At 39.7% G+C, this 16,556-nt stretch overlaps 2 protein-coding genes across 2 annotated transcripts; both read right to left on the bottom strand.

Annotated features, from left to right (window-relative positions):
- Positions 1–18: 18 nt before the first annotated feature.
- LOC119548968 lies at positions 19–3,077 on the bottom strand. The gene is made up of 5 exons (XM_037856562.1): positions 2,896–3,077; positions 2,777–2,824; positions 2,304–2,704; positions 2,046–2,247; positions 19–1,576 (listed from the first exon to the last, which is right to left on the bottom strand). Exons 1-5 carry the CDS (start codon positions 2,989–2,991, stop codon positions 470–472), a joined length of 1,854 nt encoding a protein of 617 aa, XP_037712490.1. The 5' UTR covers positions 2,992–3,077; the 3' UTR covers positions 19–469.
- A 486-nt stretch (positions 3,078–3,563) lies between these two features.
- LOC119548559 (NADP-dependent malic enzyme) lies at positions 3,564–14,777 on the bottom strand. Its single transcript, XM_037855864.1, has 4 exons — positions 14,701–14,777; positions 10,938–11,706; positions 4,684–5,612; positions 3,564–4,620 (listed from the first exon to the last, which is right to left on the bottom strand). The coding sequence occupies exons 1-4, from the start codon at positions 14,760–14,762 to the stop codon at positions 3,945–3,947; spliced, it is 2,436 nt and encodes an 811-aa protein (XP_037711792.1). The 5' UTR covers positions 14,763–14,777; the 3' UTR covers positions 3,564–3,944.
- Between the last annotated feature and the right edge of the window lie 1,779 nt (positions 14,778–16,556).

Here is a 16,556-nt window from a genome sequence, read left to right as displayed (position 1 = left end):
TTGCAAATGGTTCTCTATAAGGTGTGTATTTTATTTATCTATATTTCTTTAAGATAATAAATGAAAAGATTTTTTTGTGTTTATGAACAAGTAGTTTATACAATTGTTAAATTAAAATTTCAGCTTAACTTTTATATTTCAAGCAAAAACTGTATTTTTAAGAGTTAAAATAAAGAAAATTCATGTTTGACAAGAAGTCAATAAAGTTAATGTAAGATGAGTGGCCATGCCCATGGATTTTCACAAATTATTCTCACTTTTTATTTTTTGCTTGCAATATTGAGTTTAAAAATGGCTAGGAAACATAAACTGAGAAACAACCGAAAGGCAGGATATGGAGTTCAGGGTCAAGAGGCGTCGCTTGGCGCGCGGTTTATCTCCACAGTTGGCTAAATAATTGATAAAAGCTTAAACAGATAATACCCAGAGCAAAGGAGATAGTAGGCATGTGACCAACGAACCGAACAGCCTAGCATTCGCTTTCGAGCAGCTCCTCCTCGGCGGCGGCCACCGGTGGTGGTGGTAGCTTAAACAGATTGATGGCCTGCTTCTGGGCCAGAAACTGGCGCATTTCGGCGAAGTTATCACGCTCCTTGTGCTGTTTGCTGCGTCGCTGGAAGGCCTCCTCGTCGGCGGAATCAGAATCCGAGTTGGATGAGGAATCGCAAAGGGGAGAGGCTTTGGTATCAGCCAGTCGGTTGTCCTCCTGCTGCTGCTCCATGTTTTCCATTTTGCCAAAGAGCTCGTCCACATCGATGCCCTTGGAGGTCAGGACCTCGCGCTCCTTTTCCAGCATCACCTGTCTTATGGGATCGATGCGATCCTTGAGCTGTTTAAGGACAGGCTTAAAACGTCCTTTGGTGATGCGCTTCTCGAAGTTAAGCAGCTCCTTTTCGGGCGAAGGAAACGGGGCATTTTGCTCGTCCTCGAACTGATGCTCCTCGTTCTCATCGTACATGTAGGCATAGAAGTCATCCTTCTGCTGCGGTCCATCGACATTCTGTGAGAATTCCACCCTGAGAATGCTCTCGGGAAACTCATCGTCCTGATCCTGCTTGGGTTTCGGCAAGTCACCCTCCAAATTCAGCTGACTGTGCAGGAATTTGTTGTAGACCAGCATCAATCGCTGGAAATCATCACAACAAACGGCCAAGGCATTTTCGATGCCATGCATGTTATTGGCCACAGCCACCAGCTCCTTGGAGTTGTTCCTCTTCGCTGCCTCCGTGGCCGTCAGTTGCTGCAGGGTAACGTCCAGAGCCTGGCATTCTCCGGCCACGGCCACCATGCAGGCGCTCAGCTTCAGTGAGGAATGCTGCAGCACAGCGATTGGTCCACTACGCTGCTGCTCCGTTCTGGTCGCATTCAACTCAGCCAGTTCCATCTGCTTCCTGTTCTGCATGGCCAGTGCAAGGTTGCTGAAGTGCTGCTCCTCCTCCTGGACCAGCTGCCGCACTAGGCAGTCGATCTTCACCAGATCCTCGCTCAGCTGGGAGATCGAGGGTCGAGTGGTGATGGTGAGGGCCAGCCGGAGCAGGTACTGAGACTGCACATAGGCAAAGATGTTGTGGAAATCCTGAGAAAATATAGAAATGATTTTTTTAATTTTTTAAAGTATATTTAACAGCAGGTTAGTACTGTTTAAGATATTCGGCTGACTTTTAGATATCACTCAATTTAGCATATGGATTTATTTCTATTACCGAATTCAACTCTAATTGCTTTTAATGACTGAACAAGTGTTATATGATTACAGCTATCAGCTGAGTGTGTCATTAACGATTACAATGTGCACTGTGAATAATAAAAGTTGGCTTGTAATCAATGTCTATAAACCATTTGATATAATCAGGCTTAGTATTAAACTGATAGTTTACAGGTGTTTAGTTTTTTAAATAACATTAAACTTTGAAATAAAAATTGTAGTAACTATGAAACTAATTCTAATATTTAAAAGAGGAGCTGGAACTTCGCCGTCTCAATAATTTGCTTCTGTTGAAAGATACTAAAACCATACATACACACCACTATCTACCTATTCGTACCTTTATGTGCTTGGGACTGTAGTCCGTGACATTGTTCTTGAAGTACTCGCACTCCCGCAGTTCCTCCATGGGCGCATAATAGGTTCCGTATTTCGCCGGCAAAGGATAATCCGTTTCCAGTTTGCGGGTGGCATCATATAGAATCTCGGTAACCTCCTTGGCGGCCGTTATGCAATCCCAGGCCCGCTCGATCTGACGGGATCTGTAGAGAGTTATGGTTAGCAATACATATATAACTATCATAGGCGCCTTGGTTACTCTATAAGCTCGGCCTGTTTCATGATGATGATCTCCTGAAAGTAGGTCATGTTCCGCCGAATGCAGTTGCCGAATTCATCGATGGTCTTGACCAGCTGCTCCAACTTGCGTTCCACGATTTTATTCCGGCAAACAAAGACACTCTTAACGGCGCACAGGGCAGCAAAGGTGCCCGTCAGGAGAATGGATGGCACCATGGTGTACCGGATGCCCCTGGGGGTTATCAGGTGCTCCAAAAGAGTGCCTCCCAGTATCAGACAGGCGTTCCTTGTGGTCACCAGTTGCCGGCCGGGTTTCGAAGAGGCCTGCAGCTCCTGCATGCACTGCTCCAGTGCCTCCACATGGTCCACCAGCAGGCGCTTGGAGTACAGGATCTTGTGCAGCAGGTGGTCTTGGATTACCTGGTTTGTTATGCATTATGCATTAGTTAAAGGGGTTTATTTATAGCCTCTGCTTTTCAACACGGCACTCACCTGTTTTTGCTTCAGTTCATCCGCCCATTGGCGTCGCTCAAACCGTTGCTGTAATGATTATGTAGATGATATATAGTTTATATTATGTACACTATTTCCAATCTATTTACACCACGCACCTTGAGCTCTTGCATGTTCCACCTTTTGTTGTTTAGAAGGCTTGTTAATTTATTCAACACTAAATGTACTGAAAATACCAAAAATACCACCAGCATGCGGTGGTAAAGGGTATTCCATCCAGTATGGCAAATGCAGATACTTTTTAGCTAGATCTAGCTTTTTTAGACTTCAAAAGATATAAATCTTTTTAAATTTTGTAAATTTGGTACGAATTTTATCGAGCTACATTTTGATTGAGAAAGTGTGTAACACCCATTTCAAAAAGTCCTATGTCTAGAACTTTAAAACTAAAACAATCTTTTAAAATGAACAAGTTCTTTTGTTTCGCAAGTTTTATTTTAATTATAAATGCCAAATATATTTGTTTCTCGTGTATTCTCTACTCAGTGACATAAAAATTAAAATTGCGAAAGGCTTGTTGTAACTTAGTCCATCCCTATTATCGGCGGCAAGTATCGACGATTACCTTCTCATTATCGATTTTTTAAATCAATAAACTTTTAAGCAAAATATTTAAACGTAATAAATTAACAAAATTTATAAAGAGTTGTTTTATATATTTTGATAAGCTTGTTAATAATGTTTTCAATTAGGTTTCTCCCATTTGAAAATATAAACGTTATATTATTAAGCTACTTACTCCTCCCATTAAAAAACATACATTTGAGGTATATTATTATACTTTTATTTGTAGTTTCTTAGAGTAGTTTGTGTTTTTCAAGATAACATAAAATTTGTTTACATATCTAGTAGATCAATATCCCATTTACATAGACTCAACATCATAAAAAATTTTTCGCCGCGGGTTATAGACATTCCATTTTTTCCATTTTCTTCATAATAATCTATCGGGCTGCGAACAGGGGCTAGTGGTTGGTGGATAGTGGGTGGTTGGTTAGGCGCGATACAAATTTAGCTATATGCTAGACGACAGATGTGCGACAATATAAAATAAATAACATGGTTGCTGCTCGCCGCCCGTGCCGAATATCTGCGATGGCCACTCCTTTTGGTTTTCGGGGTAGGCGGAATGGATCTCCATCTGGATCTACATCTTATAGGTGGCGGGCACTGAGCGCTGATAGTCCAGGTCGTACATCTGGGCCTTGATGAAGGCCAGCTTATTGGCCGGCTCGGGACGGATGGTGGCCAATCCGTTCTTATAGGCATACTCAACGATCTTTTCGGCGATGGCCACCGAGCAGCTGACAATGGAGTTGAGTGGTGGATACAAGCTGCCCTTGGCCAGGTCATCCTTGGAGACGATCTCGGCCAAACGCTCCGCGGCAACCAAGAAGACCTCTTCGGGAATGGTGAGCATGCCGGCGCACAAGACACCCAATGCCACTCCGGGGAAAATGTACGAGTTGTTGCCCTGACCCGGGTAATACTTCTTGTTGTTGTACGTCACGGGGGCAAAAGGCGATCCACTGGCGAAGATGCAGCGACCCTTGGTGTGGGTATAGGCCTCCTCGGCGGTGCATTCCGCCTTGCTGGTCGGATTGGACAGGGCAAAGATGATAGGGGTCTCATTGATGTCGGCCATCAGCTCCAGGATCTCCTGGTTGAAGGCCCCACCCTGGGCAGCAGCTCCGATCAGAACATTGGGACGCACCTTGCGCACCGCCTCCGCCAAGGTATCGATGGGTTCGTGCAGCTGGGCAAAGTGCAGCTTGTGCTCGGTGAGTCCACCCTTTGGGCGATCGCGGACGATGACACCACGGCTAAAAAGAATAGATTCATTAGTATTTAGGTATAGATTTTATATAAATAAGCTGTGTATTTACCTGTCCACCATCCAGATGCGGGTCTTGGCCTCCTCCTCGGACAGACCCTCGGCCTTCATGGCCATCAGGCACAGGTTGGCAATACCCAGAGCCGCCTCTCCGGCGCCCAAGAACAACAGGGTGTTATCGCTCAGCTGGGTCTTCTTGATCTTCAGCGAGGCCAGCAGTCCAGCTACGGCCACCGAAGCAGTTCCCTGGATATCATCGTTAAAGGTGCAGAAGGAGTCGCGGTACTTGGACAGCAGCTTGAAGGCATTGGCATTGGCAAAGTCCTCGAACTGGATCAGGCAGTTCTGGCCAAAGCGACGCACGCAGGCGTGCATGAACTCATCCACGAACTCATCGTAGACGGCTCCAGTGACCCTACGCTCGCGCAGACCAATGTAAAGGGGATCCTCCAGCAGGGTCTCGGTATTGGTGCCCACATCCAAGGTGATGGGCAGGCACTGCGATGGCTTGATGCCGGCCAAAGCCGTGTACAGGGACAGTTTGCCCACGGGGATGCCCATTCCGTTGGCGCCCAGATCTCCCAATCCCAGGATGCGCTCACCATCCGTGACCACAATCGCACGGATATCCGTTTCCGGCCAGTTCTTCAGCACATCGTAGATGTGTCCCTTGTCCTTGATGGAGATGAACATGCCCTTGGCGGACTGGTAGATCAGGCTGTAACGCTGGCAGGCCAATCCCACGGTGGGTGTGTACACCAAAGGCATCATGTGGCCGATGTCGGAGCTCAGGACCTTGTAGAAAAGCCTCTCGTGCCTCTCGGACAGGTTGATCAGGTACATGTACTTGTCCAGGTCCTGGTCCAGCCGATCCAGGAGGGCGCGGCAGTGCTCTACCTGCTCATTCGCCTCCCGCACCACGTAGGGCAGCAGGCCATGGATGCCCAACTGCTGGCGTTCCTCGTGCGTGAAAGCCAGGCCCTGAAATTAATAAATATGTCAAAATTAGTTTTAGAACTATTATTTATTATTAATTTTAAATTATATTAATAAAATCACCAAGATTAGAAGGTCCTATAATGATCTGCTTCAAAAAGCTAAATTATATTAGATGGTACTAGCGAAATCTGAGAACATTTCTATAACATTTAAGTAAAAATACTTACTGATATAATATGTAAACCATTTGTTTACTTGCTTTGCACCCCGAGTAATAAACCCATGTATACATTCTGATATTTCCCTTTTGAATGTTTAAATCTTGTACTCAGTTCGAATGGCCTGATCGCCCCATAAAATGATTGTAGAACAAAACAAAACAAACAAAAGTGGGATGGTGGAAAAGTTCGCCTCTGCTTATCTGCATAGGTGGACTCATTTACTCCCGAGCACGCGCCCCTATATATTCTAGACAATCCGGCTGGAACTGGCCACCGAGACGGTAGGAGTTATCACCCGACCTTCACAGATCCGATGAGATAGATCTCCCGCCCAGGCACGAGTCGGGTTTCAAGTTCAAAGTCAAGTTCTAGCGACAAGTCGATGTAGAATTTAAACTGAAATACGATTTGCAATGGGAACTTTACTGTAAGCACAGTATTTTGAGGGGAAATGACTCAGCGTTGGCCTCGTTTCACACGCACTATTATGACTACTTTTTGAAAGTTTTTTGCTCCGTAATTGCTGCGGTTATTATCGAAATGGACAAAACAACCCGGGATTATGTTGGGGGCGTTATTTCAAACTTTTCACTGGGTCACATAGGTGGATACAAAATACTTGCACGTTGGCATTCAAACACAAATTACGTTGCATTATGTGGCATTACGATTACGGATGTGCCTGCTAATATGCACATTAGGAAATAATTACTCGTGCTTTAAGTAATTCAGCAAGTAGCAGCTGTTTGCAAATCGTGCCCATACGAAGGCTTTGAATAATGTCAAAGTTTATTACAAGTTTCTTGGTACATTTAATTTTAACCTTGAGTGATTAACATGTAAATTTTAATTTTAAAACCATCAATCATGCGGTTTCAGCCAAATCGCAGGTAAAACAGTAGTTTTTTGGTTGTTCAACACAAAAATTTTTTTCTCAAAAGGGGTATTACGTAAACTTAGTTATTTTTCTCTTTATCTCGAATTTAGTAATTATTTAAAATTATAGTTATTAAGTCATCTATCATTTATAGTCATTTTGAATTTAATTAACTTTTTTTCATTTCTGTCACGCAACGTATTAAATTATCAACATTTTAATGTTTGTTATTATCGTTATTTACTTTAGGTAATTCAAATTATTTTAGTTAAATAAATATTTTTTTTAGATTATTAGTATCATTATGACATTTATGTTTTTGTAGGACGTTATATAACAAACTCATCATGAATCAGCTTTTTGAAGATATATCAGTTGACCACAACTTAGCTTAGTTGTAGGGACATGGGATTTTTTTCATATTCATGATGACAGGCAAAGAAAACCATTTTTAATCTATAAAATAATGGCACCCACAACTTAACCTTCAACATGAGTCGGCTTTTTGGGAAAATACTTATTTTGACCACAAATTAGCTTAGTTTTGATGACAAGAGTCCTTTTCCTGCATATTCATGGTGAGAGTTGCACTCTCATAAATCTTATGGAGTTTATAAAAAAAAATAAGCTTTGTAATCCAGAAAACTTCTTTTTCTTTTTATTACTTTTACAAAACCTTCGATTTCAAAAGAGAATTCTCAGTAGCAAACAAAACCTTCGATTTCAGAAGAGAATTCTCAGTTGCGCGTAAATATAAAGTTAAAGAAATAAGATCCCTCGAATAAAAACTGAAATTTAAACTAATAAAGGTTTATAATCGTTTAGAGGGAAGTCCGTGTGTCAAGTTTCGTACGTATTAAATTCAATTAGTTCTGTATTTGCTGTTCGGACAATAAACACTCGAGTGGTCCCCATAAAAAATAATTCAAGAGCCAGGAATTAACCATTATCATGGTACTACGTCATCGGTGGGCTGGTGAAATACTATAAAAAATCGAGAGAACGACACCGTTGACATTGAAAGCGACACACGACCGTCGATAAGCGTGCGAAAGTGTTCACGAACCGCCTGGCAACAAGTATTCCCCACTCTCCATTCCACTTATACCGCTCCAAACATCCGAGCTTGCATCATATGTACATAAAGTCACCAAACTCAAGCTAGCAGTTAAAATAATAAAATCTTTTTTTACAGAAAGATATTAGAAATTATATATTATATGTTCATCAATTGAACCTAATAAAAAAAATTCAAATATAATCAATCAATTTCAACAATATGAAGATTTAATTTGTATAGACTAATTGACAAACCCTTAAAAACACAATATTAAACAGAAATATCTTTTATCTGATGTTGATTCGATGAATTTCCAACATATTTAGTTAGTATAGAGGTATATTCCTTCCCTATATAGTATATGGCATTTAGACATGCGTATACGTAATGGGCAACTCCGAGATTACGCATACACATTTCGCATGATATGATGATATTGCAAAAAGAAAAGAAAACATCGAAAATAGACAAAATCGGAGCAAAACCAAAAACGAACCAAAACACGAATTAGCGCGCGCTCAGCTGATTTTTTTTTCACAGTCTGGCGCGACCAGTTCGATCATCATGATCGCAATCATGATCCCCATTATACCTATAGCTTATCATTAAGTCGGCTACCAACGGCAGTCTGTCTCTGAACTTTGAATGCGATTCAAATGACGAAAGCGTCGCTTTAATCAGCACAAGTCGAAATAGACACAACAGGCAATCTCAGGCGAACTGTTTCCTCCACAAAGGTGAGATGATGAAAAGACCTTTTTTTGTTTCTCAGCAGGTAAACTACAGTCTTTTGTGGGTCAGACAGTGTGGAATGATGAAGGATGCGCCAGTGAAACAGGCTATTCTTCAACAAATGATGGGAACTCTGCCGGAAGCGGATCATACGAGCTACTTTGCATTGAAAGAAATGAGTCACAGGGGAAAAAACGAAAATTCAAATAATTAGGCATTAACATTTTTTGATAGAAATAAGAACGTATAAAAATATGCCAAATTTAATAGATACGTAGAAGATATGAAAAACATGTTTAAATAATATAATATGATGAAGAAATTTCGGCTTAATTTTCACTCTGTGTAAATCCCAATCATAATATCGCACCTATTTCCACGAATCGCCCCAATATCATTTGTTCAAAGCACCTTTACAATTCCTAGCCATTGACAAGTACACTATATATTGTTCTTTCTCTGCTTGCCCAATATAAACAACCAATACCGATAAATCATGGGGTAAACAATGAAATAATCCAACTATTTCAACAAGTCTCGAGCTCTCTGCTCTTTCGGCACATTGACCGCTTGAATTTGTTTAAATTTTTAATTTCCTCAGACCAGCAATAAATTACAAAGCACAAACCTAGGGCAAAAAGAGCGTATAAGCAGGAGACAAACAAAAATCTATAAATGCAAATAATTTTCTATTCGCTAACTGTATTTGGTGTGGGCAAACACACAGATAAATGTATAATATAAATGTATATATGGCTGATACCGAATGGGGATTATCGTCATTCAGTTCTTTGTTCGAAACAAAGTTAAATTTATTACTGAATGTAGGTCAGTTTTTGCTGTTGGGTTTGATTTTGCGTTGTTTGTTTTGAACAGATTAGAACTCGAAAACTTTCCATAGGGGAACTTAGGGAAACCAAAACAAGCCTCTGCTTTTCGGGGAGAACCTTGAGATAAACAGGTGTCACTTGGGGGGAGCGTGTAAGAAGTAATAACAAACGGTAGTACATGGTACTCAAGTGGTGCACTCATGATAAGAAAACTTGCCAAGATAACTTCTGGTTGAATTATTAATATTCGTGTTGGCAAAAAATCATGACATTATGGCCTGACGCAAGTCGACAAAATCTTTATTGATATTGCTATGGGGAAACCAAATTTTGGAGAGCCTCTTCATTGTTCCTAGAACTGCTGTTTACGTTATGGATTTTCCGCCTTTAAGATAGCTTATTTAGGTGTTGCACAATAAAAAATCATTGCCCGTTTGCTTATTAATTTTCCACATTTTTCTATTTAAAGTTATATGACCAATTATTTTTTTTACACCTTTAAATATTCGGATTTCAACATTTTTCAATTTCTATATTTCTTCAATTATAATTTTTTTAAGGGTTGTGGGGTATATTTGATAGATTTTACAATTTGTTGAATAAATACACTTGACATCAACAAATAAATGTATTTTTATGTAAATATTCTTATTTCTAAAACCTAATTTTAACAAATTTTATTTTACTGTGGGAACATCCCAAAAAACAAACCCAAAGCCCATGCGCCCTCGCTCTTAGAAGTGCTCTCTAATACTTCCTGCAACAATTCGTGCATTAGCTCATTCATGTCTCTGTGGGAAAATAGCGTAAAATCCAATGCAAGCAGAAAAAATGCACAAGCATTGAACTTGAAATTGCAATCTGAGATAAATTTGTAAACGAATTCTGCGTGACTGATTCGTACTAACCGTTCCACACCCTACAATTCCACTATTCGACAGACGTTTAATTGGCTCAATTATAAAAGTTGGCTATCGATTTTCGCCGCCTTTGACGGCCATCATAAAAAAATAAAAAACCCAAAAAATATACATATGACAAAAACATTGAGCTTTGGTCTTCCAGAGTGGCGCGTGTGCCATTTGCTATCTCTTTTGCTCCCTATGTCATCTAAAGGTCACCCTCACCACTTGCCGAAAAAAGCCACTGCCAAAAAGTATCTTTTTTTGCTCTGAATTCATCAGCTGACGTTTCCGCTTAATAGTTATTTATGTATTATGAATTGGAAATTTTTATGCTCGTACATGTGCTAAGAATAGCAGGTGGCCTACAAAAAGTAGACGCAATTTTAAAGAAGAAGGGCCTTTGAATTTAAAGAATAGGTATTCCTAATCAAGATTCTTATAAAAATATACTTTCTGTTACACCAACGAAAACAGGTGATTTGTAAAACAAATTTCCGGGTTTGTCCTCCTTTAAATATTTCCCTAAACACAGCGTTCTATTAAAATTCCCCGCGTTTAGTAGAATTCTCGCCCTTTTGACACCCAACACCGAAAACCGAGAACCCGAACCCGAGAACCCACCCCAATACCTTTGCCTGGTACTTTTCCACTAAACCCAAAACCCCGCGGCAAAGGGGATGGCAGTATGGTATGGAACCGGAGAACTAAAGAACTTGGGAACCAACGAGAATTTAGAACTTACCTTTGAGTAGCGCTTGTCGAAAAGTCGTGCGAATCCGGAGATGCTGCCGACGACTTCGTTGTCGCCAGTTCCCCAAATTCCCAGGCGATCGCGCTGGGCGTACTTATCCAGATTTGTCACGGGATTACTCATGTTGTCTTCCAAATTTGTACGACTATCGCTACTGTAAGAACGTAGTTGCTGTTGTTGTTGTTGTTGTTGGTGGTGGAGGGCGTGCAGGCTGCGCTGCAGTTGGTTCCAGTGATGTCGCGAGGATAACGGCAGACCCTTGGGCAAATCGCTGACAGTGGCTATATCACCCTGATCCGTATGAGTATTCGGATTCGAGCTTGTATCCCTATCCGTTCCCGTATCCGTCGATGTTGCGACTTCGGCGGAACTTTGCGTTGTGATTCGTGTCGTTAGTTTTGCGAAATTGGAAAGTTCGTATTCGAGTGTGGTTGTCGTTGTAGTCGTATGATTTTTACACACACGACTACTACAACCACAGCTCTGGCTCTCCGTGAGTTGGGTGTGTGCATTCTTGTTGTGGTTGTTGTTATTGTTGGTGGGAGAGAGGTGGACATCAGCTGTTCGGGTTTGGCAGTGAGAGCAGCCATTGCTGCTCTCGCCATTATTGGTGCTGCCGCTGAGCGAGCTTCCAACGGGAATTGTGGTCTTGTAGTAGCCGTGCTCCCGCTCTTTCCCGTGGTTGTGGTGTGTGTGCAGTGGCGTTATTTGGCCATTGGAAGGACTCTGGGAATTGTTGGCTGTGGGGTATACCGGCGTGCTAAGGGCGAGAGAGAGAGCAGACAAGACAGGGGGTGAGTGGGTGGTTGGGTGGCGAGAGTGGGAGTGAGAGTGGGAGATTGGGAGAGCGGACAATAGCGGAATTGTGCTGGCGGCATGCGAATGCGAGATATTTTCTCTGTCATTCTCCGTAATTCAATTAGAGAAAAAAACACTGAGCGCATCGAGTCTGAATGAATGTCAATGCGGGCGGGACGGCATTGCCAACTTTGTCGGCGACTTTGGGATACTCTTTCAAACGGTAAATTTCGATTTTCTATAGCACCAACTATACTATTTAACTAAAAAGTGTGCTACGAAAAGTTTGTGAAAATCATACATTTTAAAGAGTTGTAAGCTGGCATCTGTAATATTACAGATGTCCAACATGTCGTATGCGTGATTTTTTTTAGAATTCAAATGCCAATATTGTACAGTACATATGTATCTATACGATATTGAAGTACAATCGTTTTTCCAATGGTTTACCTCTCAAAAAAAAATGTATTATAATGATAATAATTTATTTATTTTTAATTATAAAAAAATGTTTAAATGCTTAGCTTTGTATATCTTTCAAAATGTAATAATCGTTTGTTTCAAAAATGGGATTCACAATTGACACTTTTTTAAATCTATAAATAAGAAACGAATTAGTTCAAGTATACTGTTTACAAATGGGAAATTTTCAATCTTTTTTGCTGTCAATTAAAATTCAGAAGTCATTATACATTAATAACATTATATAATAAGGTGGCTTTGATTGAGTAATCTAAGGTAATCTTAATTTTTTTATACATTATTGTTAGAATTAGTTGAAACTGAATCTGTAAGGGTATTTTCCGTTACAATTTCCTTATCAAGCTTTTAGAGCCCTTGCAAAGTGCATACATCAGTACAATGTACATACATATGTATGACCATATGCAGGCACTGTTTTAAGCCCCAGTAAACCCGATGAGGTGATGCTCCGCAGACAGGCCTTCGCGATGGGAGCCGATAATCAAAGTGACAAAGTGACACTGATTATCGCGGATCCAGAAACACACCCTCTTGCATCATGGTCCCATTGTGCCCAGACGATTATGGTACAATATTATTCTTGTTATTTGATTGTTTTTGTCTTTCACTCACAGCCGTCCAAAGGTTTTTCTGATTCCGGAACAGCGTTGGAGGATCGAGTACATGGCGTGCACTGGTGATGTTCTACTTGTCCTACGCTAACTTTTGATATTGATTTCCCCGGCGATTATCTCGCTATATGCTGTATGCTGTTTGTCTGAGTTGCTACAGCTTTCGTGCTAAACTGAGCCACAATGTTCGATTTGTTTTGCCTTCGAGTCTTCTTCTCTTTTACATTTTACACTTTTGCGAACTCTGTTTGCTTTCCGTGCTCTTTCTCTCTCAGATTAGTTGGATCGTTTCTATTCGTGGGCGGGGGGAAATCAGCTGACTGATAAGGGCGGTACAAGCACTTATCTGTACATACACTATTAAAAGTATGAACCTGTGGCGTATAATAACAATAATAATTACCAGTCTTATCATTTGTCTGGGACTCGGAAAACATTGCGATGCGGCGTGAAAAACATGTGAAAAATATTCCGGGACAACAGCAGAGGGCGTGATAATATTATTAGAATTAAACATTTTTGAAAGTTAACCACTTTTTTAATGAGTAAATAAGTTTATACATAACTATATGCAATATTATTATCACATTGCCTCTGCACATCAGATTCGGTATACTTCTCAAAAAATATTATAAAAATACTATTAAAAAATTGAAACAAATACCAATACTAAAATATTAACATTAAAAAGATAAAAAACTGATACATTATAATTAATTACTAAGTAATTATCAAAACTACATTTAAGATTTCTTATTAACTTTTGTATAATTCCGTAATGGTTGAGTTAGTTAGAAACTAGTTTGTTGAACTCAATTCTTGTTAGCTTATAGTAGGTACAATTTACATTGTACATATGTACCAAATAGAGTACCTGTTAATTTTGTTTTTCCCAACGATTCCTGCCAAGTTAGTGATTTATTAATATGTATAAATTATGTAAAGAGACGGTTCAATGTGAAAACCTAATTACGAGCCGGGCCGAATTGAAGCCTTAACCTTAACCTTCAGTGTCCCGAATCGTGTGAGTCCCCGCCCCTCTCACTTTGCACTTGAGTCACTCATACGCCCGGTGGGTTCGATGGCTGCTCCGTTCAATTATTACACAAAAATTGAAAGTAAAACACGACAGGCGAATGAATTGGAATACTTCACACATCTGTGGGTCCGAGTAACCTTCATAAATACTAACAATTTACCTCAGCTGTGCTTATAACGAATTCAGTCTTTATTTTGACGAGGACTTTCGTGAGCAAAACACACCTGTCGCTGCTGTTACTCTGTATTTAATTCGAAAATGGGTAATTATAGATGTGGTGTACCGATTTCATATCGATGGGTGGGATGGCGCGTGCCATGAATTGCTTTTTTTAATCGAAGCGTCGGTGAGTCGCTGATAAAATTCTAGTAAAGCGCATCATTAAACACTAATGATACCTCAATAAATGGATTTATGAAGGGGGTGTGATCATGGGCGGTTCTTTGCTTAGGGTTTGCACTAAAAAAAGCCAGGTCATTGCTGGGTTAATCTACAAGCTCAGGAAAGATTCTTATGGAGGATTTTTAATTAACAGAAAACAGGGAAATTATATTCGGTTTTGGAGATTTAAGCCACATTTTAGTTGATTTATTTAAGTTCCAGTATGTGATTTATCAGCAAATTTTTCAGATATTGTATTTTCAAAGACCGTATATTTAATATAAAATATTTATTTGTATTTTATTACAAAAAGGGTTTGTCAAACTAATAAATTTAGTTAGAGACGAACTTTTCAACCAACTCTCGCATTTTTACTCTTCTTTAGTTTTAAGTTGCCTTTTGCTCAGTTTTAGTTTGAGCACTATTCCACTTCATTCCTTACCCATTTTCATCAAAATTCCTTATGGCATTGCGCTCGGCGCAAATGGAACTGGAATTACCCATTTTTGGTTTTTTGTTTTCGTTTAATTAACTTCTGTAAAATGGATATAGTAAAGTATTTCTTTAGAGCAGAAGGAAAGCACTTGGAGGTTGAGAGCAAACGAGAACTTTTAACACGCGAATATCTCAGTAAAACCCTTCGTTCACACGGTATTTCGCCTAAATTATTCAAAGCCGTTAAGAGCTGAAATTAAAAGAGCGTTTTTAACAATTGCGCTGGACTAAGCAACTCTGAACCGCCTGAAACTGAATCAAAAACTAAACTCGCGCTGGAACCTCAGCTTTTCGAGTACCGGGGCCACTTGTTAGCGAGCGGCCCAAAGGAGAATGTCCGCCGCAGGTGCGAGCGGGATGGAGGCACTCGCCCCCTCCCTCTCACTCACGCAGGCAGGCAGCACGCGACATTTGATCGGCAGTTGGTTGAGTCACTTCGGGTGGCCCCAGACGACTACGGTGTTACCTGGCTAAAAATATACTGTTAATATACCTATAGGTACCAAAATAAAAGTCCATATCTAAGAAGAGGCTGAGCTCTGAAAGTATGGATCTCTCAAAAAGATATAATAGTCTAGAAGAAACATTTAACCCTTGTCTTTTATAAATATTTATGATAAAATACATTCTTAAATATATCCTAAGATATATTTAATATATTTATGAGTGTAACCATTAAGCAAACACTTTAGGTTGTAAACTATATTAATAATGGATTATGACTGGATGAACCTAATTTTTAAATTTTAATAACACTCCTTATATGCATATCTTTCATATTGTCGAATATTTGTGATGTTATACTTTGTTAGATTTAAATAAAATGAATTGTTTGGCTTAATCGATTATTATGATTATTATGATTTTTTGTAAGTTTCCAGCTAAGAAACTTTTATTACTTGAATTCATATTGCATATCACATATTCAGGTCTCACCGTACTTGATTAATCGTTGCAGCCTTAGAGAGGCTTTGGTGTTGAGTTGGACTTCATTTGGAGTCGCACAAAACCTGAGCGGTTGGTTAATCGCGGCGACCTCTGGGTGGCTCACACAAATGCATGAAGCAATTTGTTGCTTGCCAATTAAAAAATAATAATTTCAGCCATAGAAGAAATCAAAATCGAGGGCTGACCATCGCGTCCCAGTCGGCTGCACTTGGCAAACGAAGAAAATTGATAAATAAATACAATGGATTCCGGGTCATTTGAAAATCAGCGGAGTAAAACATTAATGTAGGAAATTGAGCAGTCGGCTTAACAAACCTTTAGGTTTTTTGACTGGCCGTCTCTGATTTTATCAGCAAATGATTTCACCGTTGCTTCAATTGTCATCCAGATTTTAATAAGATTTGTTTTATTACACTTTCGTCTGTGCATGTCAGAATATACATTGCACGAATGTTTAAAAATCTTGTTAATTTGTGCAAATATGATATAAATTAATTACTGTGTTTAGTTTGTTATACTAAATTTATTATGGGAGTGCTTTTTGTGTGCATTGTTTATTATTTGTAACTTTGCGAAACTTTCACATAAAACGTTGTCATCAGGGTCAAATGTACATAGTTTCAATTAAGTCAGTAGATCTGGTTCAAAACAATTGCAAAAAGTAACATAAATTCGTTTTTTAATCACATTGCGGCTTTAACATAATATGATTTCTTATTTTTTAATTTAACTAAATCCACCTTATAATAGTTTACCATATTTTGGAAACCACAGATCGCTTCAAGTTTATAAAATTTTCCATTCACTTGAACTACTTTATAAAGTTCCTTTGTTTAAAAAACCACAAACTCAGAT

Source organism: Drosophila subpulchrella, chromosome 3R (assembly GCF_014743375.2).
Source record: "Drosophila subpulchrella strain 33 F10 #4 breed RU33 chromosome 3R, RU_Dsub_v1.1 Primary Assembly, whole genome shotgun sequence".
NCBI lineage: Eukaryota > Metazoa > Arthropoda > Insecta > Diptera > Drosophilidae > Drosophila > Drosophila subpulchrella.
Note: the sequence above shows the minus strand (reverse complement) of the source record. Positions and strands in the feature narration are given on the sequence as shown.